Raw genomic sequence first — 27,009 nt, forward strand, 5'->3', positions numbered from 1 at the left:
CCAAACTTTGAAGTTTTTAGTTTTTTTTTTCTTTTCCTAAAATTCATTCATAACTTCACACATATTGATTACTGTAGAAAGAATGCGATGCGCGCTGTACGTCTCGTGTTTACGGACACGACGCGGCACGAACTGGATCGTCTTCGTGTCCTGATGCGAGAGCGCGTGCGAATTTTCCAACCACCACGTGCTCGGTCGTGCTCGAGAACGAACCTTCCCGCGGGTTCAGTCGCGTACCAACCACCATCGTCGATGGCAATAGCGCAGAAGTGCATCTTTGTCGTCTTCGTCGTTGGCCTGTGTGTCACACGGTTACCTGGAAGCTGTGCCGTTGAAGTCACTCGCAACGGCGAGTCCGCGTGTTTGACCAATGTTCGCGGATTTAAAGTGCGTGTGCTAAACATAACCCATGTTTTGTGTGCTCTAGCCTACGCCTGCTAAGTGATACTGTGTTAGAAAAAGGAAAGAATTATCCGAAAATGCGTATTCACACGGTGCAGCAGCGCCGTGCACCGTCCACCATTTCGCTGGATGATTCGCTCGATCCGTCCATGATGGATACGAGCGTTCCGGCTGTGTTTCCACCGGCCGTCCATCGCTTTCCCTTCAATGGATTAGGGGCGGCTGCCGAGATGGAGTACGAGCAGGAGCGATCGCACCGTGGAACTTCCGGTGGAGCCGCTGTCCGTCCGTTGCCGACCGTTTCGGAACGCGTCGGCAGCTATGGCCGACGGTCGAACAATTACGACGACAACGGCATCGAGGTGCAGCTGGCAAACGGTGATCTAGCGTTGATCGGAAATCGCCTCTGCCGGGAAGACTCGGGCATCAGCATCAACGAGCCGCACCGGGGTCGGTTTGAGCGGCTAAAGAACATTTGCTCCTTCGCTACGCTGTCCAGCGGTGGCGGATCTGACTCGGAACGATCGAACGGAATGAGTAGAAGCCAGCACTGGATGCTAATGATAACGCCCGTCGTCTCCAGGTTAGTATGGTGCTGTTGTGTTGCACTTACTCGTGTCTTCAAAGAAGATTCTATCCAAGGTGACAAACTACCATAGCAACAGACCACAGCAGGCAAAGACGTTTGCACATCCCGGCATGAAAGAATGCAAAGTGCTGTGTTTTGGGCGGTTTTGTAATCTGAACTTACCTTCTTGGGGAATCGCACTGTACAGCTTTTCTTTAGCTCTCGTAATTGCGGCAGTAGTCGGACCACAGTGGTTACTAACCGAGGAGAAGATCCCGGTCACAACGTACCACAACAATACGCACGGACACAGCACACTGACACCGATCACCAGCATCAACAGCGTGCACAACCAGCAGCAACTGAACATACAGCATCCGCACCTGATACCGGCCACGAAAGACGATCTCAGCGGTGCGTTTCTGACCAAGTACACCAAATCATCGCTGTGGATGCTCTGCAGCAAGTACAGTGGTAAGTTGCTGCTTTTGTTTGCATCGAAATACCGTCCAACGTATTATTAAAGTACACCGAAGAATGTGCTACGCCGTAGTGTTTTACCTAAAATTCCCTATCGATGGTTACGGGGCCGGATGAGTTAAAGGTACCTCTCTTTTCATCACGCTCGAAGTTACTTCCGGAAGTGATGAACTGTAATGAACAACGCTTGCTGGTTCGCTAAACAAAGCGAATGCGTCCTGCCCTCTGCCCACCGTAACTATGGTAACGGATACAGCAATGATCATTAGTGGCGAAATTGATTTTTGATTTCATTTGACCGAAAGCGTCGGTAGGATGTTCGAAAAATGGCGTGCCTGGGAAGAAGTGTTTGTGTAAGTGAATTTGTGGCGAAGAACAGTAGCAGTAACACAGTTTAGCAGTGTACTCTTTTGCCGGGGGCACCAATTACCAGTAACTTGGTTCGCAATGCGAGTCCTCAAATCAAATTGCGAGAACGTAAGAACGAAGAAAAGCATACAAATCCAACGCTGCTACCATGTCCGCGTAAAGGTTACGTACTCTGTCTCCAGATAGTTTTCCAGGGTATTTTTATAATTTTCACCTACCTCGTACACCCGAAACGACATATATCTGCTCGCTGAAATAAACCCTCTCTCAGCTGGTGCGGTAAAATCAGAGGCGTGTGGTTCGAAGACACAGCCCCAGGACCATCAGCCCAAAGGTAGTAAACTCCACCCGGTGGTACGCCGTAATCACCGGAAATCGGAAATCGTAGAAAAATCGCGACCGACTGCGAGAAACGGTGAATCGGCGGGGTTTAACCGCTCGAACGATGCAACAACCCGTCCCAAGTCGCAACCTACACTTACGAGGGGGGGTGGAGTACCAGTTCAGCACTGGGTGCTCACCAGAGTCTAGGCACAAGTTGTACTCAGCCGCTTACCGCACCGGATACAGCGCCACGACACATCGGAAATGACACTTGACGGCAGTTTGCTTCGTCTTCGCTTTTTTGTTGTTGCTCCTTTTTTGCACCTTCTGCTTGTTTTATCCCTTTTTTTGCTGTCCTCGTTCGAAGTTGAGGTCTCTGATTTTCCTTTCGTTCTGATTTATTATTTTTTTACCTTTCCTCTCCCTTCCTCCGATTGCTTAAGAGTTCGAATCTTGCACTCAAAACGAAGCGAAACACGCAAGAAGCAATGCTGCACCATCCATCATTTCACTGGTAGTGGTTGTACTGTTTTTCATTCGATTTTTACATTTTAATTTCCACAGGTGGTACCGCCCCGGGACAATCGCAGCATCAAATGGGAGGCGATGAATTCCAATGCTCGAGCATTGACTACTTCCCGACCGAGGGATACAGCCCGGATCCGAACGATTCGACGAATGCCATTCCGTGTAAGTATGGCGCAGAAACAATGCACAGTCATCGCTTGGATGGGTGGAAAACGGTGCTTTTTGGTTGGTGTGGTACTAATGAACGGTGCCCATACCCGGCAAAGGGTCGGCTTAACGCTCGCCGAATTGGTCCGGGGCGTTGTTGGTTAAATCCAAAGCATGGTGTATGTTTTAATGGCCTAAATTTACACCGGTGGAGAAATTACGATAAGCGAGAACACGAGAAAAGGAACGAATTTTCAGCCAGAAAGGTGAAAGAATGCCTCAATTGTTCAAAGCTTATCAAGGATATTCCTGTAACATAGCAGTTTTGGGAAATTGTTCCAAAAAAATTATAATGTTTTGAATATGCGCTTTCTTTAAGAGGAGCTTTTTGGTACAACAGTTCATATTTCTAAATTACTGGAGATAAAAACACTTTGTTGCAAATCTCTTCCTCGTTTTATGGCAGTCCTATCGCCATCTACGAATAGTAAACATGTAGAAATTAAACTTTAAACATGTGCTAAGGACCTTTTTCTTCCTATTTAGCACGTGGCGCGTGATTTTCCTTTTCTTCTCAGCACCATAGCAGGTCAAACCCTAAGATTCAAATTGTTTTAGGAAATGCTCAATAAACAGTGGCAGTGGAATTTAAAAAATATATGTGAAACAATTAAAAATTCAGTGGAGACCCTGCCAAGTCAACATTCTCTAACAATGTCCTTGCTAAACTACTGAAGAAATTGAATATGTTTATTTACAATACATTTATATCGTCAATACCGTTGAATGATTAAAGACAGTATAACAAAATATATTTGAAAACAATCAATTGCATAAAGAAAGAAAATGCAATAAACATATGAAGTACACCAGTTCCAAAGAAAATCCCTGCATTGAGCCATAGGATAATGTTAACTCTTAGCGGCCTAGCGAAGTTCAACCATAATAAAACCCCAACCCTAATAAAACTAATAATCTAGAAAACAAAAAACTAAATATTACTGCGACACTTTCACCCTTTAGTAGCACTTGCGAGAATGCCCACCTGTAGTAACTCTTCTAACACACGGTCACCCACAAAACGTGGTTCAAAGCTAATGGCCGCCGCTATTCTATGGTCAGCCATACGGCTAGGGAACCGATACCACCACCGAGTTGTGTCCCCATTATGATGTAATATAATTATCAACAGAACCAGAATCCTTTTGATGTGCATCAGCATAGTATTAGTATGAAAAGGAGCGGGTGAGAGTGGGAGAACAGGAGGTGCTAGTGAGAGTTGGGGCACCGTTCCAGACAACCGTTCGCAAAGTAGGTGTGATGGTTCGGTCCACCGATCCACCGACAGTGCCCTTGTTCTACCCTGAACTGGACCGCCTTTATGCCTCCGCCGGTCATCGATCAGCTTCCCACTGGCCAGGTGACCAGATGACCGAGATTTTCCTTTTCATTTGCTGCAACTTGTCTTTGCATCCCCCAACTCCCCTCTTTTCAAATGAATGCACCCGATTGTTTGTGTGTCAACTGGAACGCCTACTACGCCGCTGCAATGTATCCCGATGCCGCATTATCAAACCATCATTGCTTTCTTCATTGAACAAACCGTGACAAAATCTTGGGCAAGAGAGCTGTGCATCAATGCAATAGGGCACCCCGGTGTGCACTTAGCACGAATCGGAACGATTCGTGGGAAGCATCAGCATTCGTTCCTCATAATTTGTACACCTCCCGGCACCACCGTTAAGGCTCCATGTGTATGTTTGTACGTGAGTTGTACATTAGACGAGATTAAAATTCCCTTCCACGGAAAACGAACGAATCCTTTTGATATGAGCGAGCTATTTTGCAGTTTGGTGGAGCAACGGGGGGAAATAGAGTTTAATTAGGCATACATTATGTATGGGTGGCGCTGTTAGATGATTTAAATACTCTCTTTACCCTTTTCGTTTGCGATGAAGCATTAAGAAAGACACTTTCATTAGAACTACTTTCAAATCAAAAACGGTCAATGAAACCTTCTTTGTCAGTCTTCCGTTGCCGTCCCTAAAAACGGTGGCACTACCCAGCAATTGCCACCGTCACGTATCGGCGGCAACCATTGCCAATGCTTTCGATTCGAGCACAAGCGATCATAGGGTAATGTGCAATCATGGCAACTCCGACCCCTCCGCTAGGCCCGAAACGTAGCATTACCTAACGGCTTCCAAAAAAAAGGCACTTTGAACATTTCCTCAGGTGGACATAGGTAACACGGATAACGGTCGGTGTGTGTGGTATCATGCACCGATAATCCAATTATGTTTGGCAGGCTTGTATGTTTCCGAACTGTGTCTGGTATGCATGTGTGCATGTGTGTGTGTGTGTGCCTGTATGTCCCAAATCACCTTTTCTCCATCTAATGCCATATTTTTGTTCACGCAGCACCCCGAATCGGGTCAGAAATTCGGAAACACTTTCGCAATGAATATCCAAGCGAGTTTAGACACCTTCAATATGTCATTTTTTGTTGCAGTAGGGAGGACACGGGTAGTTTGATCGTACACCCCAAAACTGGGCGCCCCCGTGTGTGTCAGTGTTGTTGGTGTGACGTTCACGGGTGCACCGGAAGTGGTGGGCAGGTGCGGAAATAATTATCGGTCTCCTTATTTGCAGATACCGTAACGCATTCGTCACCGTTCTTTCTCGCCTCGAACGGGGTCCTCATCGTCAGCTACGGCCTGTTCCTGGTGGCCATGTGCTCGACGAAGCACAAAATCTGCTACTTCGTCTCCGGGGTGCTATTTATAATATCCGGTAGGTAATGTTTCACCCGCAGGCTAGCACTTGCCTGCCACGGCCAGGCACACACCTCTCGATGGCTTTTCTCAATACAGAGTCCCGATATCTCGTATTTCATCCTTTCCACGCACAGGGTTGCTGATGCTGATTGGCCTGATAATGTACATCTCGATACTGAAGGCAGAAATAGGTTCCAAGCTGCGGCCAAGGTCGTCCCTGCAGGCACCCCAGTTTTCGTTCCGCTACGGGCAAAGCTTCCTGCTGTACGTGTTCGGGTTCATCATTACCGAGCTGTCGGGCATCTTGAACGTGCTGATCTACTCCAATGTGCAGCAGGACGAGTACGACAGTGCGCATCACGGCGACCAGTCATCGTCCTACCCCACCTACCAGAACCTGTCCGGTGGCATACAGTACAATTTGCACTACCGCCGGGAATGGGCCCATCCGGGCGAAGAGCCTGGAAAAGGTCACCAAGATGGTCCACCTATCGTTGACTACCGATACCCTTACGATGGGCTCGACGACTGTGAGACATCGCCGCGATATTACTTCGAGCAGGAACAGCAACAGCAGCAGTCACAACTTCAGCAGCAACGCGAACAACAGGTGGACGACAATGAGGTGGAATGTAATCTGCATAGACGTGCATATGGAAGAATGACGCACGAAGGGTTGTCGAAGAGTCTTACGGATCTGCTCTACATGGAGCCGGCACAGGTAAAACCTGACCGGAGTGTTACCTGGTCACGGGTACGAGCCAACGGCGATGGCGAACGTACAGACCAGGGCGTTGATGCTCGCACACCGGATAGCAACATGGAGTACACCCATTACTGGTCGTCAACCGGTAAGCTCACGCGCAGTGTTTCAACCTACACAGATCTAGTCCCGCTCGGTGAGCAGGAAGGTTCAGTGCGCAATCGACGAGCCCGTTCCCGATCACCCGCGCGTAGCGACGATGAGATGACGGGGAAAGTGAGCAACATATGCGGTCTGTCCCGTCACTATCTGTCCCGGGAGCTTTCCAAAGAGAAGCTTTTCAATGAGTTCTGCAAAAAGGTGGGACCACGGCCAAAACCAAAGAACATCTACTACATTGATGGTCGCAACGGTGACGACAGCTACCGGAGCGTGTACGTGGTGGATCCGTCCTCTTCATCGCTCCATTCGCCTGGCCCGGGTGCACGCAACCGTTCACAGCGAAGACGCAATTCGACGGCAGACGCAAGACGCCGACTAGCAACTCAGGATCAGCTTCCGCCCAGCAGCACATCCAACTATCGGCAGCGCATACATTCGGACAACTCGTTGGATGATTTGATGCATGATACCGACGGCCGGTATGGGCGTCGGCGGGATCCGATCGGACGTGCACGTTCGGTCGACTACAGACAAACGCTACCGCGCAACTTTCAGCAACGTCATCTAGCCGCCAGCGAACCGGAAGACGAGACGGGCGGATTCGGAGAGCGGATAGCGCTGGAGCGGAAGCGAATTTCCGCCAGCGGACTTTTGCTGGAACCAGCAAGGTGAGCATATAATGTTGGGGCCCACTGTCCACAGGTTTGAAGAAGCTTAAAATTTGCGGGTATATTTTAGGACTAACGTTTCACACGAAGATCTCACCTCGGATAGCAGATGGCACAAAGGTGGTGTAAGACACTCGTTACAACACCCTGCCTCTATAGACATCAACCGTACATCAACCACCTCTTATTGTCCCAAATATCTGGATCCTCCTCCTCCACCCACCTACACTTCCGCCCTGTCCGCTGGTGGGCAACATCAGCGGGAGGATTTTTCCTCTGCCTCTCATATGTACCGGAGTTACGGTGATCTAACTACCCAGCAGCAGCAGCAGCACCATCATCATCAGTTGCGCCGTCCAACCATCCTTTCGCCCCAGATATTCGTACCCATCAGTCAGCCGGCAACACCGCCACCATTACGCCCTATGCTACAGCAATCCCAGCAGCAGCAACAGTCACATCGTCATGTGCACCATCAGCACCATCGACACAATGGAACGCAACATCAACAGCAGGTAACGATTACAGGCAGCCGCAATCATTCGCTGCCATCGCCCGTTTTCGATCTGGACCGCATCGAGCAGGAAAGGCGCAAATCCCATTCGCAACTGTTTCTCAACAGCCCAGCGGACAGTTCTTCCGTTGGTCAATATGATTTCGTTAATGGAACGGCCGTTTAGAGAGGTTGTGTTGATGTTTCACAAAATTCGTTCAGAAAACACACTAACATCATATCTATCATTCACATTTAGAAGCTAGAGCTATAGTTAAGAAGCTGTTTGTATACTAGTTATGTAATAAATGGGTGTTAAGGTTCTTTTCTTAGTTACTAACATACTCACCTGTTGGGCGCGACATCCTTACGTTCATACTGTCTTTTCACACATACGGGATCATTCTTCGGAACATCTTACATGAGGACAGCGTCCATGTCACGTATGGCGTATGGCATAAGAAGATGTGATTAGCTGCGCGATGGTCGCAACAAACGTGTGAAGTGTTTTCTTCTTAGGAAATTCCTTGTTGGTATCGGTGTGTGAGTTTCAATCCGGAATGAATAGACTTCGACTTACAGTTTTAGACGGCTTCAAAAGAGGCATTATATTCTAGCATTTCCGCATACATCATATCACCCTTATTGCACAACAGGCTTCAAACTTCAACATGCATAGGATAGTTCTCATATCTTCTGGTGATATCTACTTAATGTAATCCTCTGCAGGACATACCCTCTCTACGGTTTCAAGGGCTTCATGCTTACTGAGCGGCATTCACCATTTGCTGAGATCGAGAAGACTTCAAGATCGCAATAAATATGACTTATATGGCACACAAATACGTCCGGAGGTCCTATATGGACACGAGTCTTGCACCATCCGAGCGGAGGATGCAAACGCTCTGAGCGTGTTTGATCGATGTCCAGCCTGAAGCATGTTCCAGACAATCTTTGGAGGTGTCATTCGAGCATGCTAGGATTCAAGATTGGTAGGATTCGATAGCTGAGACATATTCCATAAGGTTGTCAAGGCGCAGAGAAGCACAACGAGTTTGTTGTATTGTAGCCAATTGGTGAGTAAAACTTATTGGACATCGGGAGTCTACAAGGATAGGAACGAGTCATATCATGACGACGGGCTGTATCGAGAGCAGACCAACAAAGAAAGAGAAAGGAAGATATACCCTTCCGTCCAGCTTTTAGGAGACTCGGTCCATACAGGATTTGAACCCAAGACGTGTATGTTATTATCTCGTAGGCTAGACGACCGTACTACGAAACCGGCCATGTGGTATTGTGTTCCACGTATCAGCTATAATTGCATAGCAAATAGTTTGTTTGTTTTTCAGATTTCCTCGATGTTAGATGGCTTTTGGTGGAAGAAGGATAGTTGTTTCTATAGTTGATCATCGGCAAGAACACGTTGTTTGATCTCCCGATCCTTGTTGCAGACATTAGCAACCATATTAACACAGTTGGTCCGTGATACATTTTGCCGGACTTTGTTCGGATGGACTCATTTACGATCTGCCAGCCCATTTGCTTCATTTTGTACAACATACATTTATTTATACGCAAGATACACTTGTAACAGGCAGACCTTGCAACTGAATGTACGATCGGCTTGAGGTCGCTTTCGGTTTTACTTGAGTGCGTACTTAGTTGGTGTGCCTTTCTACCACAAATATTATATTGCTGCTGTCTGTACTTTATAGAAGCACGGGTTTTGTGTTTTGTTTTTTTGGTTTGCCTCTTGCTTACCAATTTGAATACGCATGTACGAACCCTTATCGATGCTCTTTCGAATGTACCAAAAACTTTGACAGTGTAAATTGATTTTCCCTTTAAATGTGCTATGACGGTAAATCTTAGGAAAATAACCATTTCCAGCCCCGTATAGAGTCATGCTATGCGTAAAGGTTTAAGTAAAGCAGTTGGTGGGAAGATTGAACAGCAGGTTGGCGGACGTGCTGAAGAGCAAGATGGTTGACTATCTTTCTACAACATCGACCCTGTACCCTGTTGAAAACTGATATGAATTCGGTATTGGTAATTGGTTAAGCTCAAACGGATAATAATTTAGCGCACTGTATCTACAAAGTAAACTATTCTTGGTAGCAATTTTCCGAGCCATCCGATAACAAGTAACAACGAACCCTGTACCCCCATCGCGCGCGCGTGTTTGTGTGTGTGTTCCCGTCCGTATTGCGTGTTTTGCATTTCAGATCATAATTCAAGCAATTAAGCGGCTAATTTACAACAGTAAGATTTCTGGCTAGTCTTCTGCTAAACAGAGCATTCTAATATCTCGTATCTTTGGAAGTATATCATCTAATGTGGGATGTAAAGGAAGTGAAGGCAGAAAACAAAACGCAGCTTTTCACCGATCACTGGCAGTTGTTGGTTCTTAATTTAAGACAAAAATAATGGTAGGGGCCTACGAAACATACACCCCCCCCTAAACACACATCGACTATGCTTTAGTATCGACTGGCATGGCACTCGGCATGAAACGTCGTCGGCATAACCCGTTTTTAACGATAGGTGAATATATCGGGAATATCGTGAAACGGGCAGATACGCACACATCGTACCCTGGTGCGACGGGTACTGATCAATTTGATTTAGCCTAGAGCTTTGATAAGCATTTATTTTACACACTAACAATGCAGCTGTAACAACGCCCAAATCATTGCAACTTCAAAAGGGAAGGAAAAAAGCGATACATTCGTCGAGCGCTGCCACCAACGGAGCTCTCGATAGTGTACCTTGCGGATACAAAGCTGACAATGTGCTGTTATCTATTCTTACGTTATTATCGATTATTGGTGTATAGAGGTATGCATACCTCCCATTCTTGGAGGCGCGCGCGCTATTGCTACGGCTTACAGTTTACCCTTTGCAGCTGGTGCTACGTCACCTTATTACATCACATATCACATTTAAATAATAGAAAACGTTACTTGTGATCGTACGGTTCCCATATTTCGAGCCGATAGAGCCACAACTAGTTGTTGCACGGCTGTTCTCCCACTTGCCGATTATTGAGCGATGCGTTTCGGGAAGAATGGGGAGGGAATTCGTTCTTCACTTTGGTGCAAAGTGAAAACAAACAAATCATACAATAGAGATGTGGAGCGCAGCAGTTCGCACGCAGAGCGACATCTAAATCTAAAATTTCATAAACTCCCCTCCCTCCCCCCGGGTACGTAGCAGAAGGATATGAAACACAACAAATAAACCAAAGGGTCTTAGCTTAACAGTAACAGTAAAAGAATGAGATAACCCGCATCACTTCGAAGGCGCGTAAATCGCCTCAAGTGCTAAATAAATTAGCTATCTACCGGAACAAATGCCACCACGTCGTCCATTCCGGTCAACCAAAGAAAAACGAAAAACTGAACCTAAAATACATCCGATCCGATAAGCAATTGTGTGTTTATCGTTCGATCCTTGGAAACGGCAAACGCAGCTGGCATTTCCGTTTGTCGGTTGAGCATTATGATTATTACGTCCACTACTAAATTGGAGAGGTTGAGAGGTGTGCTCATAAGCGAATACCGATAGCGGTGGACAGAGAGCGGTGCGAGCACGCCTCTTCTCGAGCGGACAGCAGTACCTTGTAGGCAATTCGAAACGAAACAAAACGGGAGGACATCTAGGATAGTCAAAAATAAATACCGCAAACAGCTAAAATGGATCAAATAATGATTGGTGGCATGCTTACACAGACTAGACTCATCTGCCACGCGAATGCGAATATTTTCGTTTAGCTACATACTTCGAGACCGTGCACCTCAGTGCTCTACGCGATATAAAGTATCAGCCTAATACCGAGGACGAGGGAGGTAGGTAGACGACGGTGCTTTTACTGCAGGCAGGCTTGAATTTTCTCAATCCACTCCTGCGCGCTGGACGCTTCCTGGGCGTAGAAATTGTACGTTCGGCGGCTTGTTTTGAGCTGCAAGTGGAAAGCGCACGTTTTCTTGTAACAGCTGTCGCATTCGATCCGCCGTGTCGAGTATACTTACGTCGAAGAATGCACGATCATCGATCTTCTTCGAGGGTGCTGGTGCTGTTTGTGGTGGCGCTTGCGCGACCGATTGTACTTCAGCCAGCTCTGCAGGAAACAGAAAAAACCAGTGCATTATAGTTCAATGGTGTGTGGAATTGTCTACCCAAATGCCGCCTTACCTATATACCCCTTGCAGCTACAATCATCCATTGTATCGTAGTACCGCAGCTGATGTTTGTGCGAGTCCAGCACGAACCAACGCTGCTTCCAGTTCTTTAAGATTGCGCCGCGTTTGTAGAGGTAGCTGTAAAGAGGGGTGGCAACAGTGATTAAAACCAGATTTACCCCTCACGCACTACCATGCCGCTGCTTACCCTTCATGGGTGCGATCGTCCGCCACCTTGCTGTCGTACTGTTCGTAGTAATGCTGACTGTTGGTGTTGGTCGTGTTTACACTAGACGAGACGCTATTATTGTCGCCCTGCGTACGGGCCAGCGTCGGCTGGTTGCCACCTTCGACCGCCTTGTATTTGGTACAGTTTTTCGGAACCGATTCCGCACATTTCTCGTGATAGGTATTGCCACAATCAACGCACCTGTTTCCGAACCAAAAACGGAAAGAAATGGGAAATTCATTTCAGTACATCGTTTTCAAACTAAAACCTCCTTCCGCACCTACCTTAAACCGTTCAGCAGAGGGCCCCAGAGAACGTTACCGCAGTGGTTACAGTTGACCGGTGCCGAGTACACGTGCTTTTCAAAGCGATGAGGATGCAAAAAGTTCTCCTGATGGAATCCTGCCTGCCGTCCGCGCATAAGAATTTCCAGCGTTGACCTGTAATGGTGTGCCAGAAACAGAAGTAAGTAAAACACACCGCACCGCGCCCCAAATCCATCACTACCTTTTGTGCAGCAGTCGACCGTGCGAGCGCACCAGCGCACTGCTGAACGACGCATGGCGGGTGAGCGAATCCGAATGCGGTGGCTCCAGCTTGTCCCACACCTGGCGCCACTTCTGCGGCAACAGCCCTCGCTCCGCCTCGGCCGTCTTCAGCTCGTCCAGCAGCTTGGTGAACGCGTCCGCCTCGTACCGGCTCAAGCTGTCATAGTTCACCGTCACCACACGGCGTCTCGGCTGTCGGAGCATCATCGCCCCGGACGGACCGCCGGTACCGCTGGTGCTACCCAAGCTGCCAGCATTGCCCGGCCCGCCGCCACCGCCCGCTGCCGTCGAGTACATGTAATCACAGTCGTCCTCCATATTGTCGCTCCCGACCAGCTCCGGATCGTACGGCGGTCCCTGGGCAAGCTCCTCCCCGAGATAGTACGACCAAATCTCCAGCACCGATATCGCGCTCTGCGGCCGCAACACCGTCCGTTCCGGATCGGGCGTGTACATAAAGTTGTAGAACATGGGCGACTTGGCATGCTGCCGTTCGATGTAGTCGAACAGCGAGGGACCAAACTTTTGCGTGTTGGTGTTTCTGGCGCCGCCCAGGACGCCACCGCCGCCACCGCCGCCACCGCCGCCACCCGCCGAAGAACCACCGATGGGGCCACCGGGGCCACCACTTCCCGGCACACCGCCGTTGCCACCACCGCTGCCGCCGCCCATGCCGGGATAGATGAGATTATCGTCGTCGGAAATCGTGAGCGCTTCCACCACGTGCTTGTGGTGCGAATTGAGCGAGCCGCGCTTATCGTCGATCGCCGTTATGCCAAAATCGACCCGCTCCAGCTCGCAGTCGAACAGGAACGTGCGGAACCGGCACGACACATGATGGTACGCCAGGAAGCGCAGGTAAAACTCGTTAAACTCGAACGCCAGCGGAAACTGCTGCTGTATCTGGTGCACCGCATCCAGGAACTGCAGGAACGTCGGCGCAAACGGGGAGCCGGAGCTGGAGTTCGGCTTCAGATTGCTCCGATGGCCAAACCGATGCCCGAACGCGAGCCACTCCTTCTCGATCAGCACCCGGAAGCCCTCGATCGTGCGGTAGTACGGATCGAGACAGAGCTGCGCGAGGGAGGAAATTTGCGCCGTCACGTCCCACCCGTCCTCGAGCGCTAGCGTCACGCTCGATTCCTGCAGGTCCATCAGATCGACCACGGCGCCGGAGAGCTGCAGCAGGCCGCGAATCTGTTGCAGCCAGTCCGACTGCTCCACCAGCTTGGCGAACGTTTGGTCCGGCTCGTTCGTGTCGCAGGACGGCAGGCAGGCACGCATCAGCTTTTTGAACGCCGTGCGCGAATGCCGCACGTCCGTGTAGTCGACCGGAATGAACTCGGCGTACATTTCCGACAGCTTCGCCGACTTGGACTGGGACTTTTCGCCCAGAAAGTAGAGCGGAACGCGCTGGAATGCGTAGTGCGACTGCTGGCCGCCACCTGGGTGTCCCGGCCCTGCCCCACCGCCGTGGTGAAGATGGTGGTGATGGTGATGGCTACCGCCGGCACCGTCCCGCTCCCAATGGTTCACGTCCCGCAGGCTGGTCGAATCGGGACCGGCGCCGACCGCTGCCGACGTCGAGTTGCGGTTCGGTTTCAGCGATGCCCACTTGTTCGACTTCACGATGTTCGATCGCATCGCTCCGAAGCTGGAGAATGAGGAATTGTTGATCGAATACAGGCCGCCGCCGCCGCCGCCAGCATTCGCCCCACCATTGCCCGCCTCGTGATGCCCGTGGTGATGTTGCTTCCGTCCCGTGTCCGGCGTGAGTGTGGACATGTCAGAGCGCGTCATCAGATTGCTCGCGGCGAGGGCGAGCGAGTCGAGCGAGATGTTCGAGTCGGACAGTCCGCCCCACGCCTGATGGCGAATGGTGCGCGTGTGCGGTGTCATCTTGATCACCTGCACGAAGTAGCGATCCTGCTCCTGGAAGCTCGTACTATCCGTGGACGCATTCGCCGAACCGGGGTGGCCCTTAAGCATCCCCATCACACCCTTGGCCTGCGGGATGGCGCCACGCAGCAGCGTGGCTCCGTTTCGATGCCGCCACGTTGCCACCGGTATGCGGTGCTGCTTGTAGCACCGCGCCATACAGCGCAGCGAATCGTCCGTCACCTCCTTCGGGCACACCAGCATCGCCGGGTACGTCCGGCAGATGCTGTAGTTGCTGTTGACGGGCGAAATCCGGTAACCGGTCGTCTGCACATCGCCCAGCCCCAGCCGCAACCAGTCGCGCACGTAGCTACGCTCCTTCAACCGCTCCACGTCCTTCACGTGCACGCGCGGAAGCGTGTCGGTGCCCTCGTCCGACACGTCGTCGTCGTCGTTGTTGTTGTTGCTCTCACCCATACCGCCTCCACCGCCCCCGGAGCTGCCACCTCCACTCGGGCCACCGACCCCCAGCAGCCCACCGCTACTGTACGCATCGTCATACTCGACCGCGCCGGGCAGTATGTATTTGCGCTTGGTGGCGCCCGCCTTCTGCTTAAACCCGGCCTTCATTGCCGTCCGCAGGAGCGTTTTCTTCGCGAAATCCTTCAACGTGGCGTTCTTCTCCTTTACCTTGTGGCCCGGCCCGAGCAACCCCGGATGGGCCAGCCCGTGCGTCGCAAACGCAAAGTGCCCGAACTCGTCCTCCGGGTGGCGGATCTTGTGCACCGCCTTGCGGAACGCGTCGACCTGCTCCTGCGGCACCTCCTCGTCGAACGCGACCTTTATCAGCTGGAAGGTGCAGGACCGCAGCTGCATCCCCTCCGGCAGCACCTGCTCGAGATGCTGCAGATAGATCACGGTCAGCCGCTTCTCCTTCGTGAGCGAGGAGATGGGGAACGCGCGCACCACGCTCTGCTCGCACGAGTACGAATCGCACGGCGACCCGCGAAACACCACCCGATAGTTGGTGAGGAAAAGGGCACCCTCCGCCGGCAGCATCGTCCCGCTGCTGCCGCCCTCCTTGTCTTCCCGCCCGTCCGCCAGCAGGTACGCGCGCAGCTCGCCGATAATCTTCTCCTCCTGCAGCAGCACCGGGTACTGGAGCTTCGGCTTCTGGATCGGCGGTATGCGCTTCGCTTCCCGCGCGACCGCCTCCAGCGTCTCGATGTGCATCTGGATCGTGCCCGGCACCATCTGGTGCAGGTTGCGCACGTGCTCCGCCGTCACGTTGCCCTCGGTGCAGACGCGATCGATGAACTTGCACACCATCTTCGTGACCGCGCTGCCCGTCTCGCCCGGATCGTGCTCCTCGAACCCTTCGTCGCTGTTGTGGTCGCTGTTGTGGCTGCGCGACTCGATCACACTGTTCGACACGCTCGTGTCGTCCTCGAGATGCCGCCCGTCCTTATCGCGCTGCACCCGGCCGACGGCGCCGCCGACGTCCTGCGGCACCAGCAGGTACACCATCCGGTAGGCGTAGTGTATCGCGTGGCTGTACAGCGTGCTTTCCTCCTTGTTCGTCAGCTCCTTCTGCGTGACCGCGTCCATCGTGGCCCACTTGCCCATCTGGTCGGCCGCAATCTCCAGCGCCGACGGTTCCTGGGCGCGCGACAGCAACGACGCACGGTCCAGCTTGTCGCGCGACATGGACTGCGACAGCAGGGCGCTGCTGTCCGCAAGGCCGCCACCACCGATGCCACCCCCGATTCCGCTCGGCTTGGGCCAGTTCGCTAGCGGCAGGTACAGCTCCTTGATCGCGGTCTGCACCTCCTGGTAGTAGGCGTCCTCCCAGAACTGTTGCGACTTCCACACCGGGTGGTCCTGGATGCAGGTGTACGCGAACTGTATCACGCCCGTGCACAGCTTGCGGCAGAACAGCGAGGACAGCGGCAGCAGCGCCGCCGCCACCCCGTACTCGTCCTTCGCCGAGTCGTCCTGCAGCGCACGGTTCATCAGCTTGATCACGAGATCGAACTGCTGATGGTCGAGCTGCTTGTTGCCCTGCCCGATCTTGGCCAGCTCGCGGCACATGGTGAGCCGGGCCTCCCGCTGCTTCAGTATCCGCAGCACCGCCGGGAAGCTCTTGCGCGCCTCCGTGATCTTATTGTCAAAGATGCAGCTGATGCAGTTGCGCAGCACCTCCAGCTTGCGGGCGCTGTTATTCACGGTCGGGCGCGTTTCCTGCGGGGCCGGTTTCAGGTACGGTCCCATCGGTACGATGCGCAGCTTCACCCGCACTGGCTGCATGCGCGATTGCAAATCGTTCGCCTGCAGCCCATCGTTGATCACGTTCTGTACCTCCTGCGCGTCGATCAGCGGCATCGGCGGTTGATGAATACGCGCGAACGCACCGTCCGGGGGGCGCAGAATTTTCTGCTGAAAGGGCTGCGGGTTCGGGTACTCATTCGCGTACAGCTGCTTCGCGAGATCCTGTATGTGGGCCAGCACCAGGGCGGGATCGAGCAATTCCGACTTGAGCAGATCGTTCATCGTGCTGTACAGCTCGTCCCACGCATCGCACGCACGCCACGGTGGACCGCGCTCGGTCACAAACCCCGTGAAGAACATGCTGTCCAGCACGCGCGACAGAAACTCGCAGTCCACCAGCTCCCGCGCGCCGAGAAAGCCGGCCCGATGGAACTGTATGATCGGTTTTGGGTTGATGCGAATGAGCGTGAGGTAGGACCGGTAACCCTGCAGCAGCTGGGCAAACAGGCGCATAAACACGGCCCGTATTTCCTTGTCCAGCATAATGTCGTTCTTCTGCTCGCGGAAGCTGTACCCGTTGCTAATGCCGCCGCCCAACGGTGCCATCGCCATGCTCTGGTTGATGTTGTTGTTGAGCCCCGGGCCGTGCAGACTACTGCCGACCGGGAAGGCGAGATCTGCCAGCGCCAGCTCCGGATGCAGCACCATCCGCAGCGCATGCTCGGTCGAGTCCCAGAGCGAAGCCGGCAGCCGGGCGATCGGTGGCACCAGCGACTCGGGAATGTGTATCGATCCACCGTCGAGATCGGCCACGATCACGTCCAGTATTTCGCTTATCTCCGACCGCAACGAGCTGTGGATGCCCATGATAAAAGTGGTCGGCATCGTCAGCACCTCCAGCAGCGAGGCGGGCAGTATCGGAATGTAAACGAGACTGTACCGGAACGGGTACATTAGCGCGGTCAGCGCCCGGCAGCTGTCCGTAAGGCGCGTGTAGCTGGTCGAGTGAAACAGTATCTTGTGCTCGGTCATGACGGCGCAGAACAGCAACATCACGTTCTTGATGCCGAGCTGGTGGAACAGCACGCTGACGCACGATCCCGTCACGGGCAGCGTGTTGGAGAGCGGCGGCTGCAGGATCTGCTTGTCGCCCGCACCGATCGAAAAGCGTACCGGCGGTCCACCGGGCGGCGGCACCTGTATGCAGCCAAGAATGCTGCCGATCAGATAGTGTAGCTGAAACTTCAGACTCTCCAGGTACACCGTGTAGATCGTGCCGAGACAGTTGCGAAACGCTTCGATGTACTCCAGCCGCGAGACGATTACGAGACACTTGGGCGCATACATGATGCTATGGTGCGTGATGGAGGGTGGCCCACTGTTGGCCAGCACGCCGCCGCCTGCTGGTCCGCCGCCGGACGGGGACAGATTGTCGTCCTCCTCCTCCTCGTCGATCGGTTTGCTCGGCGTGATAGCGATCGTTTCGTTGAAGCTCAGGCACGCACAGTAATGCCGGTTGCCATCCATGTCGGTGAGCACCGACACAAAGAACTGGGGCTCCTGGCGGATCGTGGAGAGGGCCCATCCTTGTGGCTGACAGAACTGCAAAGTGAATTGGAAACGATTAGCCGTGTTACTTGCTACTGTAGATTTCCAAAACTTACCAATTCTATTCCTTCTATGAACGGTGTGTCGGGCCAATCTTTCTCGGGAAATCTTTGAATAATTTTTCCACTCCTCGAACCGGTTCCTGGGAAAGTCAATAGGAAAAAATGTTACAAAATGAGTACATAGAATTACATCTGGAGAAAGATTTCACAACCCAATAGAAAGTTCTTTTAAGCATGATTTTATGAACATGCTCAATTACAACAACTTTGCCTCTCAATTACACCAAACTGAGTAGTTTATTGAAGATTCCGTAAAAAAGGTAGCAGTACCTTAAAAGTATGCAAGTCAGTAGGGGTAGTGATGTGCTCTTTCGAGCACACCCACGACTCCAATCCGACTCCGGCTATTGTTAGTCCGATTCCGACTACGGCAAAATCCGAACCACTAGTTCTGCCCGGTGTCGGAGTCGCCCGGACGTGTTCGGAGTCGTCTGGAGCCGGCCGGAGTCGTCCGGAGTCGTCCGAAGTCGTCCGAAGTGGTTCGGAGTCGTCTCAAGTTGCCCGGAGGCGTTTGGGATCGGAGTCATCAGTAGTCGGCCTGAAGGTCGAACCTTCGAAACAAAGGACTCCAACTGATTCCGGACGACTTAGGACTCCGGCGACGCCGAACGACTAAGGAAGACTCCGGATGACTCCGACTCCAAACGACTCCGGCCAATTCCGGACGACTCCAGACGACTCGGAACGACTCAGGATGACTCCGACTCCCAATGACTCGGACGACCCCGACGACGCCGAACGACTACGGAAGACTCCGGATGACTCCGACTCCAAACGACTCCAGCCAATTCCGGACGACTCCAGACGACTCGGAACGACTCAGGATGACTCCGACTCCCAATGACTCCGGCCGACTCCGGACGACCTCGAACAACTTCGGACGACTTTGGACGACTTCGGACGACTCCGGGAGATTCCGGACAATTCCGGACAGCGAATCCGGATACAAGGTTTTCCGATACAACTCAAGATCGCAGGACACTTTGATGAATCGGTGGGAGTCAATCGCAAAATTACGGAACGATACGTGAAAACGATAACGATACCGTGATCTGCGCATTTGTCAGCCTTGCAATTGACTCCCGCCGATTCAACAAAGTGTCCCGCGGTCTTGAGTTCTATCGGAAATGTAAATGCTGGACGGACCTACCTTCCGGAGTCGATTCCGAAATTATCAGAGTCGGATCGTAGTCGACTCCGGATTTTTGCCATCTTTACCCATGACTAAGTAGAGGGATAGAGAAGAACAGACAAATAACTCAGTCTGTGCTAGTAAGGCTAAGCGTGTTTTTTTATTAAATCTCGACTAAACGGATGTGACTCAGACTCCAAAGCATACAGTCCGCTTAAGCCAAACAAAAACGCCAAATAAATCAAATAGTAGGAATCACCAGCCGAATAAGATGTTCCAGATGTTGAACTTTCCAATAGCAGAACCATGTTTGCCAGATTAAAAAGAGCAAACGGAATTCGACACTCTGAACAAATATATCATTTAATCCAACTCATAGGTGATCGTTATAAGAAATAATTCAATTGACTGCATATTTGATGAGTCAGCCCATTGAAGTAAGGGGTTTTTTTTACATTTAGTTTAACAACTAGCCAAAAACATTAAACTTTACGACCAAATTATGCATGTAATACCGTCATCGTCATAATGTTACTTGTAGTAAACGAAATGCAGCATACCTCAGCAAATGGGTGAAATGGAGCTTCGGACAAAGAATGCCACCCCAAAAAAGCGACTAGCTTAGTTTAGGTAAACAAACAAATAAATCCATACCGAACGCTGCTAACACCAACGTACCCCGCACACACATTACCTTCATACCATCTTTCTTCCCGCTAGCAGTTTATGACCACTGGTGAGGAAAAAAAAACCCCTCCAACACGTTCATATGCTTCACACCGGTCGCCGGTCGAATAAATTCCTCCACTGTACTCTTGATTTAGATTTCACTCTCCACGTACTTCATGTGGAATGGAGCTGCACTGTGATCGTGATGGTTCCGTTCGCTTTCCTTTTCCCCCCTCTCCTTTCTTAGTATTGGCTCTCCCCCCAAACGGGCTCCAGAGCTGAGAAACGCTAATGGTTTGTATTGCTTTTGACACTGACCAACCGGTGGCAATCCTTCCCTTCCCTGTCTCATCTCTTTAGCTAAGCTTGGGTAGCGCGGATTTTCATCTGTTTTCCACCTGCTACACTGCCACCACCACGGTGCGTATGCTTTTCTTCATTCATTTTCACCATGCGTTGTTACGCGAGCGAGGCAAGAGTGGAGTTTTTCGCGCAGTTGTAGCCACATTTTTCATACACTCTTCGCAAAGTTCGCCATGGTGAAGAAGTGTGCCGATCGATCGGCGAAAGTGAGCGCAAACCGTCATCAGCACACGATCAGCGGCCGGTTATAATGCGGGAGATATGTTAGTGATTGCCGTAGTGTAGCAGTAGGTAAGTGAGTGAGTGAGCGAGTGAGTGTAATTAGATGGTTCGAAGCGTATAAATTATATCGACGCAATTTCTTATGGGGAGGGAAAAAGCCAATGTTGATACACGAGAGTCACGCTGAACTCTAACGCGCGCCCGAAGAGAATGCGTCATCCGTACGGCACGTAGTTGTCTTTCTCTTGTGCAGCATTAAATGGCTCAAAATTGCAAAAAAATGTGGAAATACCCACAAAAACGTTAGCTAACAGTACTGCTGTTAATTAATTGAATAAACCCAGCAATGTTTCACTTCATCACTTTTATCGGTCACCAAAAACGATTAATTCGCCATGCGGCAGTGTAACGCACACGGCGAATTCGAAAATGAAACTCACTTTAAGTAACGCAAAAGCCCCCCCGCCTGCTTGATGGTGGAAAAAACGAAAACAAACACACATTGAAGCGGTGTTTTGTATGTTTCTTTTCTTCCTTCCAAACCCATAACACATTTTCTCACTTCGGAAAAAGGGAGAAGGTTTTCTTCTTTACATAAGCGCTACAACGGGCGTAAATGGTTGTTCTGTTTGCCTGTTTGCCGTGCTTTGGACTTTAATGCGAACGTGTCGAGGAGGAAAACTTTGCTAGCGAAACACAATTTAGCGCCGCAAGGGTGGCGGAACAAACACGGGCGCCAGTGGAGCTCGCCAGTGGCCGGACACGGATGGGCAACACCAGTGCAACGAAACAACAAAAAACTCACTCCGTTACGATCGAAAGATCGCGAAAAGGAAATTCCAACCGAAAATGTGTGGTCAAAGGGGGAGCAGCGCACATAAGCACCCACACACGAGTATGTAGAGGGAGGAAAGGAAAAAGGGGACCATAAAATGGAGAGAACAGAGTAGTAGAAATGGCCGTGATATCCGAGTGGTTTTTATTGCCGATCTGTTTAATTCCATTAAAGGTTTCCACACAAGGGCATTGGAAAACGTGGCTTTAATGAGTTTTTTCAATAGGAAAGGCTTTTAAAAACACTTTTGATTACGGCAAATAATTTTAATATTACATTTTACTAATGAGCAGTAGAAAAAAGGTGAGTTCTTTGCTAGAAATCTTCTAATTATTTGCAATGCAAGTGGCAAAACCACGCTCCACGTACACCCAAAGCTAGAGAAAACCTTCGAGATAGATAGTAACGTTATACATTCGCCTCCTATCAGAGAAATTCATGCTCTGTCCATTAGCATCCCACCAGCAATCGTTGATCTCTATCTCTGTACGGTTTCTCTCACACAACTACAAAAGAATGTCCACGATTGATAGCGACTTGGAGGGTACATAGTATGAAGCGATGAGAAAAAAAGAGAAGAAAATTGGTTTGATTAGTCGTGTTAGAAAGATGTGTCCGGGGTCTATTGGGGCAACGGCAAGGGTCACATTTAAATGCATTCCAGCGCGTAACGAACGCGAAACGAGCGCGGCTGCGCCACGCGTTGTGTGCGAGATGAGTTCGCCTGCATGCGATAAGATCAGATGATCGATCTACACCTAGATGCGTCCCTTGTTCCATCACGCTTGTTCTTATCATAGCTGCATTGGAATGTCTCTTTTGCAATGCTGCACAATGTAGTAGATAAGCATGCGATACCTTTTTTATCGTCACTTTTAGTGTCCTGTATTGCTTATCGTTTGCTGATACCGGTGGCAGTACTCCGATAATCTTCCGTTATAAATTTAATAGCAAATGTACTGTTCCTCTGCGCGTGTGTGAGTCGCAGGGATTGAGGGGCCGCGTACGACGACACACAGATAATACTGCCCTAGCGAAGGGCCACACTGCGACAATGTGCAGCATTGTACAAAAGCGGTGCTACGGCAACCCGCGTCGAAATGCACAGCAAAACCACACCCCACCGTCTGGCCTCTGGCGGTGCAGTGGAATGCAGAGACCATGTGTGGTTGCCACAGCAAAGCGCTTGTTGCGCTGCATATTTGTTCAAATGTGTCCACACTATTTACCATAGCGCTGCCACACACTGCCGGCTATCAGTGAAGCGCGCACAGCAAAAAGGACAGCTGTCTGTGATCACAGTCAACGGTTTTAGCCACCTAAAGGGCATCACCGGACTGATAAAGCTACATTCGCTGCGTTTGCGACCATCTAATTGCTGCACGTTCTATCGGTCGTGTTGCCGCGTCGCGTCGATGGCGCTATTGCTGAACTGTACACAGGGCAAACGCAGGACAAATATTTGATGAAAAGAAGAGAAAAAAAATAAGCAAAAAGTAAATCAGCATCCCCCCCTCAACATGGTTTGACTTACGCTCTTTCTCGTGATCGTATCCAACGATGACGAAATAGTCGGCCAGTCGCGACATTTTCGACTCATTACGCGAATTATCCATCGCGCACGCAACGGCAGTCCGCGCGGTCTGGGAAGGTTGGGCGCGTAGCACAGCTACCTCTAGTAGTACCTGCAGTGTACTCGTGTACGACCACTTGCCTAGCCACCGATAGTGGTACACCGTCGTCGTAAGGCGGGCAGATGCATTGAGCAGACCGGGCAGCCGCAACCGGGGCGGAAACTACGAGCAGGGTACAGATGTTGCGCGGCAGCGCAAGAACTATGACGAATCTACTAACGATGATGATGGTGATTTGATTCTTCTCTACCCTAGCTCAAAGGCCACACCGAGTGGAGCGATTGTGTGCGCGACCGTCGCCGCCGTCGTCGTCTTGCTTGGACTGACTTCGTTCCTTCCCAGTTGTTGCGTACGTTTCGCTGTTCGGCAGTGGGTACGTGGATGGTCCCCAGCCGCCCGGTTTAGTAATTAATGCAGACGCGCGCGCGTTCGCTGCTTCTGTGTTCTGCTTTATCGTTTCCCTCTTGTCCCGGCCGGCTGCCAGCCCTTTTCCGTTGCTATGACACACTACGATCTGCCTAGCTTGACAACGCTGCAAACACACAGACACACACACAAATACACACTGTACGCACTTCTAAAACAAACAGTTTACGAGTGACGACGTTCGTGGTTTCAACTGCTGCTAGAAATTTGACCCGTTCTTCACACCCTATGAATATGAGAAAAAAAAATGTATAACAAAGCATTAGAACCAACGTTGCATTAATCACGAATTTCGGCACCACAAAACTCTCTACCATCACAGGCACACACACACATACACACACATGGAGGTCTGCACTTGTGCAGCGAGAGAGACGTCGTTCCCGGGTCTGCACTTGCACTGCGAGAATAAGGGAAAAAAGCTGCACGGCAACAAAGAACCTGTGTGATTCTACGGAATGACACCATCCAAACGATCTCTTCCTGCAGCACTCTTTTCCCTTCGCTCACATAGTAACACACGCACACACAGACTATCTGGGATGGCCCGCTACTAACTCAGTGTCGCTGACTTATTAGAACCAAAATATGCTAAAACACCCCACCAGGCCACTGCCCTCTTTTCGCGGGGAAGTAATTATTGGATGCTGCTACCACACACTCCCTCTCTCCTATCGGCTACCCCACCCCGTCGCGGTTGACAAACACTAGAAATACTGGCACGAAATGAAATCACGACGTCGTAGCTGGAGAATGTTGTTGTTCTTTTTTCGCTCCGAACCGCCGAAAAAAAACCGAAATACAGACAGCAGCGGTTTCGTCTGCTTCTTCCCGTTTGCCCGTTGGTAACATGAACTGCTTGCTAGCAACCCCGCCTTTACACAGCAGTTGTTGTGATGCGCTGATTGTTCAATAAAATGTGCCGCCACCGCCGCCCGCCGTTGCCACTCTACTGACCGGCCCGCGGGAGGGCTTCCGGTTACAGCCCTCTATCGATCATTGATTAGTTGTTGCTTTCCTTAAATTCCTTGACACGCATGCACGAACGTGCACAGAAACACACATACACACATAATATCACACACGCACAGCGGGGATTCGACGATTCTTTTTGACTGCACACACGTACGGCGGAGCGACACTGTGCGATAAGCAAGAATAATCGGGCTTGGCTCAGCAAAAACTGCACCCGCTGGCTGGTAATGCGAGGGAGCCTGTTCTTGCCGTTTCGGTGTGCTTCCGTCACTGCTCTGGCCCCGTATAGTTTTCACTGTGTTGTACAGATGCCCCTGTATAGTTTACACGTCCCGACCGCACCCAGACACTTTTTCTTTCTGTATTTCTGTGCCAGTACGCCCCGAGCGGTCTGCTTGATGATTCAGCACCCGGGACTACTATTCCGAGACGTATCGTCCTACAGCGAATGCGATGGAAGAGTTCACGATTTGTCTAATTAAACAGATTCAACTGCACGCGTAGAATTTGGCCCCGTTTCGTTAGCAGCAGCGAGTTTGCACTGTTTTGACAGTTCTCCAGCTATCCATGGATTCGCTTGGGGCTGCCGCTGCTGCTGTGATGATGCTGCTGCTGCTGAGCAAAGTGGAGCACCAAGCAACGGAATGGAAATCTGGCCTTCTTCGATGAGGCAAAGGGGTTTCGTTTTAAAACCACTTTCCACTGCAAACCATTCCGCGCCTTCCTCCGCTGCGCTGACAACAGCACTGCCCCGGAGGGGCAACTGTAGGCTTGGTGACAACGGGGCAAAACAACTTTTCCATCACGGTGTACCACACAGTCAGGTGTCCCTTTGTCTTGCCTTGCCCGAACTGCTTTACCCGCTTCCCCCGGGGCCACTTGCTAAACAATCTAGCACACACGCACACACATACACGGATGCAAGAAACTTACAAGCACTTTTTCCGCTCGGTGTCGCGCGTGTCTATTGTTTCATTTCCAATTTGCACAACACTGGTCGGTCGGACGACTGAATCGCGTCGATCTAAAATCGCCCAACACTCCTGGCGCTCTGCACACGCACACACCACGCACGATCGAGCCAGTTCATCGGAATGGCACGCGTCAAATCTGCCCCTCGGACGCGCTTTTCGTGGTGTGTGGATGAAAGGAAAATGAGGCGAGGTGAAAGGATTTGTTTTCTCGCCAATGGGTGTAAATTGGACATTCTAGTTGACTATGAACTTGTAGAAAATTACTCAAGTTTAGAGTGAACAATACAAAAATGGAGCTAAAAATAGAAAGCGAAATTTATGGTTTAATTACCAAAAACGTTATTACAAAAAATATATTTTCCTGTTTGTCGGATGTTAGTTGTTTGACAGTTGGACAATCGCGTTTCTTCAGATCAATTTTTCTTGTGCGCTACCAGAAGGGCAATGCCAATTAATATCTGAATTGAACAATTTGGATATAAAAAATAATAATTGACTACCATTAATTGTACAAAATTGTGGAAAATAACATTTTCTACATCCTTTGCAAACCAAATAATCTTCGACCGTTGTGTTTCGAACTGTCAAATGTGTCGGACCGTTCAAATCCGCTGTCAGAAAAAAAGATCCCCCTGTCGCAAGGTTTGTTTTTCTTCGGTGCGTGATTCCACTCGGTCGTCGCGGATAACTTATTCGGTAGAACTCTCGCAAATAAAACCAAGATGAGGCTGTCCGTGCTGCGCTTTGCGCGACTAAACCCCTCCGTCAAGGAGCTGCGGCTGCACCTCTGCCAAACTGGCGAAGAATCCAAGGGTGTACGGTAAGTAAACATGGCCACGGAACCCGCTCCTGCCAGTGAAGGAAGATCTATATTGTTACACAATCGTTCACCGGCGCTGGCATCATATTTGTGTTTCGTTCTCTTTCCACGGTCCGCGCTCTGCAGTGATTTCGTCAACACACGCTACGTTCAGCTGAAGCGGGACAATCCGTCCCTACCGATACTGGTGCGCGAGTGCAGCGGCGTGCAGCCGAGGCTCTGGGCACGTTACGGTACGGTATTTTCGCAACGGTGCTGCTGATAGCAGTGCTTTATGTGTGCGTGGTGAACTTCATGCAATATCTTTACTTCTTTGCAGAACTCGGAAAAGAGAAATCTGTCACGCTAACAAACGCCACCGCCGAGGACATTTCGAAGCACATTGAAGCACTGGGCAAGGCGCAATGAGAGTGAAGCGCGTCACAGCAGGTACCCGCCTACCGGCGTGGGTTGTTTGAAAATGTTAGGAAATTGTATGTAACCAAACAAATGGAACTGCAACTGGAGTGGAAATAAATCACTTCCAAGACAAAAAAAGCCACGACGCATTTCGACATTTCG

The 27,009-nt window shown here is 50.7% G+C and overlaps 3 protein-coding genes across 6 annotated transcripts; 2 read left to right on the forward strand and 1 right to left on the reverse strand.

Moving 5' to 3' along the window:
- Nucleotides 1–52: 52 nt before the first annotated feature.
- On the forward strand, nt 53–9,061 carry LOC120948932 (uncharacterized). The gene is made up of 6 exons (XM_040365809.2): nt 53–985; nt 1,179–1,444; nt 2,708–2,833; nt 5,471–5,611; nt 5,730–7,128; nt 7,199–9,061. The coding sequence occupies exons 1-6, from the start codon at nt 480–482 to the stop codon at nt 7,806–7,808; spliced, it is 3,048 nt and encodes a 1,015-aa protein (XP_040221743.2). The 5' UTR covers nt 53–479; the 3' UTR covers nt 7,809–9,061.
- A 2,254-nt stretch (nt 9,062–11,315) lies between these two features.
- LOC120948400 (myotubularin-related protein 13) lies at nt 11,316–25,801 on the reverse strand. 4 transcript variants are annotated; one of them, XM_040364669.2, is made up of 9 exons: nt 25,588–25,801; nt 23,154–23,905; nt 18,393–18,478; nt 12,542–18,330; nt 12,319–12,474; nt 12,014–12,235; nt 11,819–11,943; nt 11,656–11,744; nt 11,316–11,585 (listed from the first exon to the last, which is right to left on the reverse strand). In XM_040364669.2, exons 2-9 carry the CDS (start codon nt 23,233–23,235, stop codon nt 11,493–11,495), a joined length of 6,642 nt encoding a protein of 2,213 aa, XP_040220603.2. In that variant the 5' UTR covers nt 23,236–23,905; nt 25,588–25,801; the 3' UTR covers nt 11,316–11,492. The 4 variants fall into 4 exon arrangements, with proteins under 4 accessions (XP_040220603.2, XP_040220605.2, XP_049463482.1 ...); XM_040364671.2 differs by lacking the exon at nt 25,588–25,801 and adding an exon at nt 25,148–25,564; XM_049607525.1 differs by lacking the exon at nt 25,588–25,801 and adding an exon at nt 25,065–25,124.
- A 437-nt stretch (nt 25,802–26,238) lies between these two features.
- On the forward strand, nt 26,239–26,986 carry LOC120949636 (NADH dehydrogenase [ubiquinone] 1 alpha subcomplex subunit 2). Its single transcript, XM_040367057.2, has 3 exons — nt 26,239–26,448; nt 26,575–26,681; nt 26,768–26,986. Exons 1-3 carry the CDS (start codon nt 26,351–26,353, stop codon nt 26,854–26,856), a joined length of 294 nt encoding a protein of 97 aa, XP_040222991.1. The 5' UTR covers nt 26,239–26,350; the 3' UTR covers nt 26,857–26,986.
- Nucleotides 26,987–27,009: the final 23 nt, after the last annotated feature.

Source organism: Anopheles coluzzii, chromosome 2 (assembly GCF_943734685.1).
Source record: "Anopheles coluzzii chromosome 2, AcolN3, whole genome shotgun sequence".
Taxonomy (NCBI): domain Eukaryota; kingdom Metazoa; phylum Arthropoda; class Insecta; order Diptera; family Culicidae; genus Anopheles; species Anopheles coluzzii.

Coding starts and splice junctions, on each gene's coding strand:
- LOC120949636 (XM_040367057.2), top strand. CDS start 26,351: ATGAGGCTGTCCGTGCTGCGCTTTGCGCGACTAAACCCCTCCGTCAAG. Junction 26,449..26,574: donor GAAGAATCCAAGGGTGTACG/GTAAGTAAACAT, acceptor CGCGCTCTGCAG/TGATTTCGTCAACACACGCT. Junction 26,682..26,767: donor GAGGCTCTGGGCACGTTACG/GTACGGTATTTT, acceptor ACTTCTTTGCAG/AACTCGGAAAAGAGAAATCT.
- LOC120948400 (XM_040364669.2), bottom strand. CDS start 23,235: ATGGATAATTCGCGTAATGAGTCGAAAATGTCGCGACTGGCCGACTAT. Junction 12,475..12,541: donor GGTCGACTGCTGCACAAAAG/GTAGTGATGGAT, acceptor ACACCATTACAG/GTCAACGCTGGAAATTCTTA. Junction 11,745..11,818: donor TAGCTGCAAGGGGTATATAG/GTAAGGCGGCAT, acceptor TGTTTCCTGCAG/AGCTGGCTGAAGTACAATCG.
- LOC120948932 (XM_040365809.2), top strand. CDS start 480: ATGCGTATTCACACGGTGCAGCAGCGCCGTGCACCGTCCACCATTTCG. Junction 986..1,178: donor ATAACGCCCGTCGTCTCCAG/GTTAGTATGGTG, acceptor CGCACTGTACAG/CTTTTCTTTAGCTCTCGTAA. Junction 1,445..2,707: donor GCTCTGCAGCAAGTACAGTG/GTAAGTTGCTGC, acceptor TAATTTCCACAG/GTGGTACCGCCCCGGGACAA.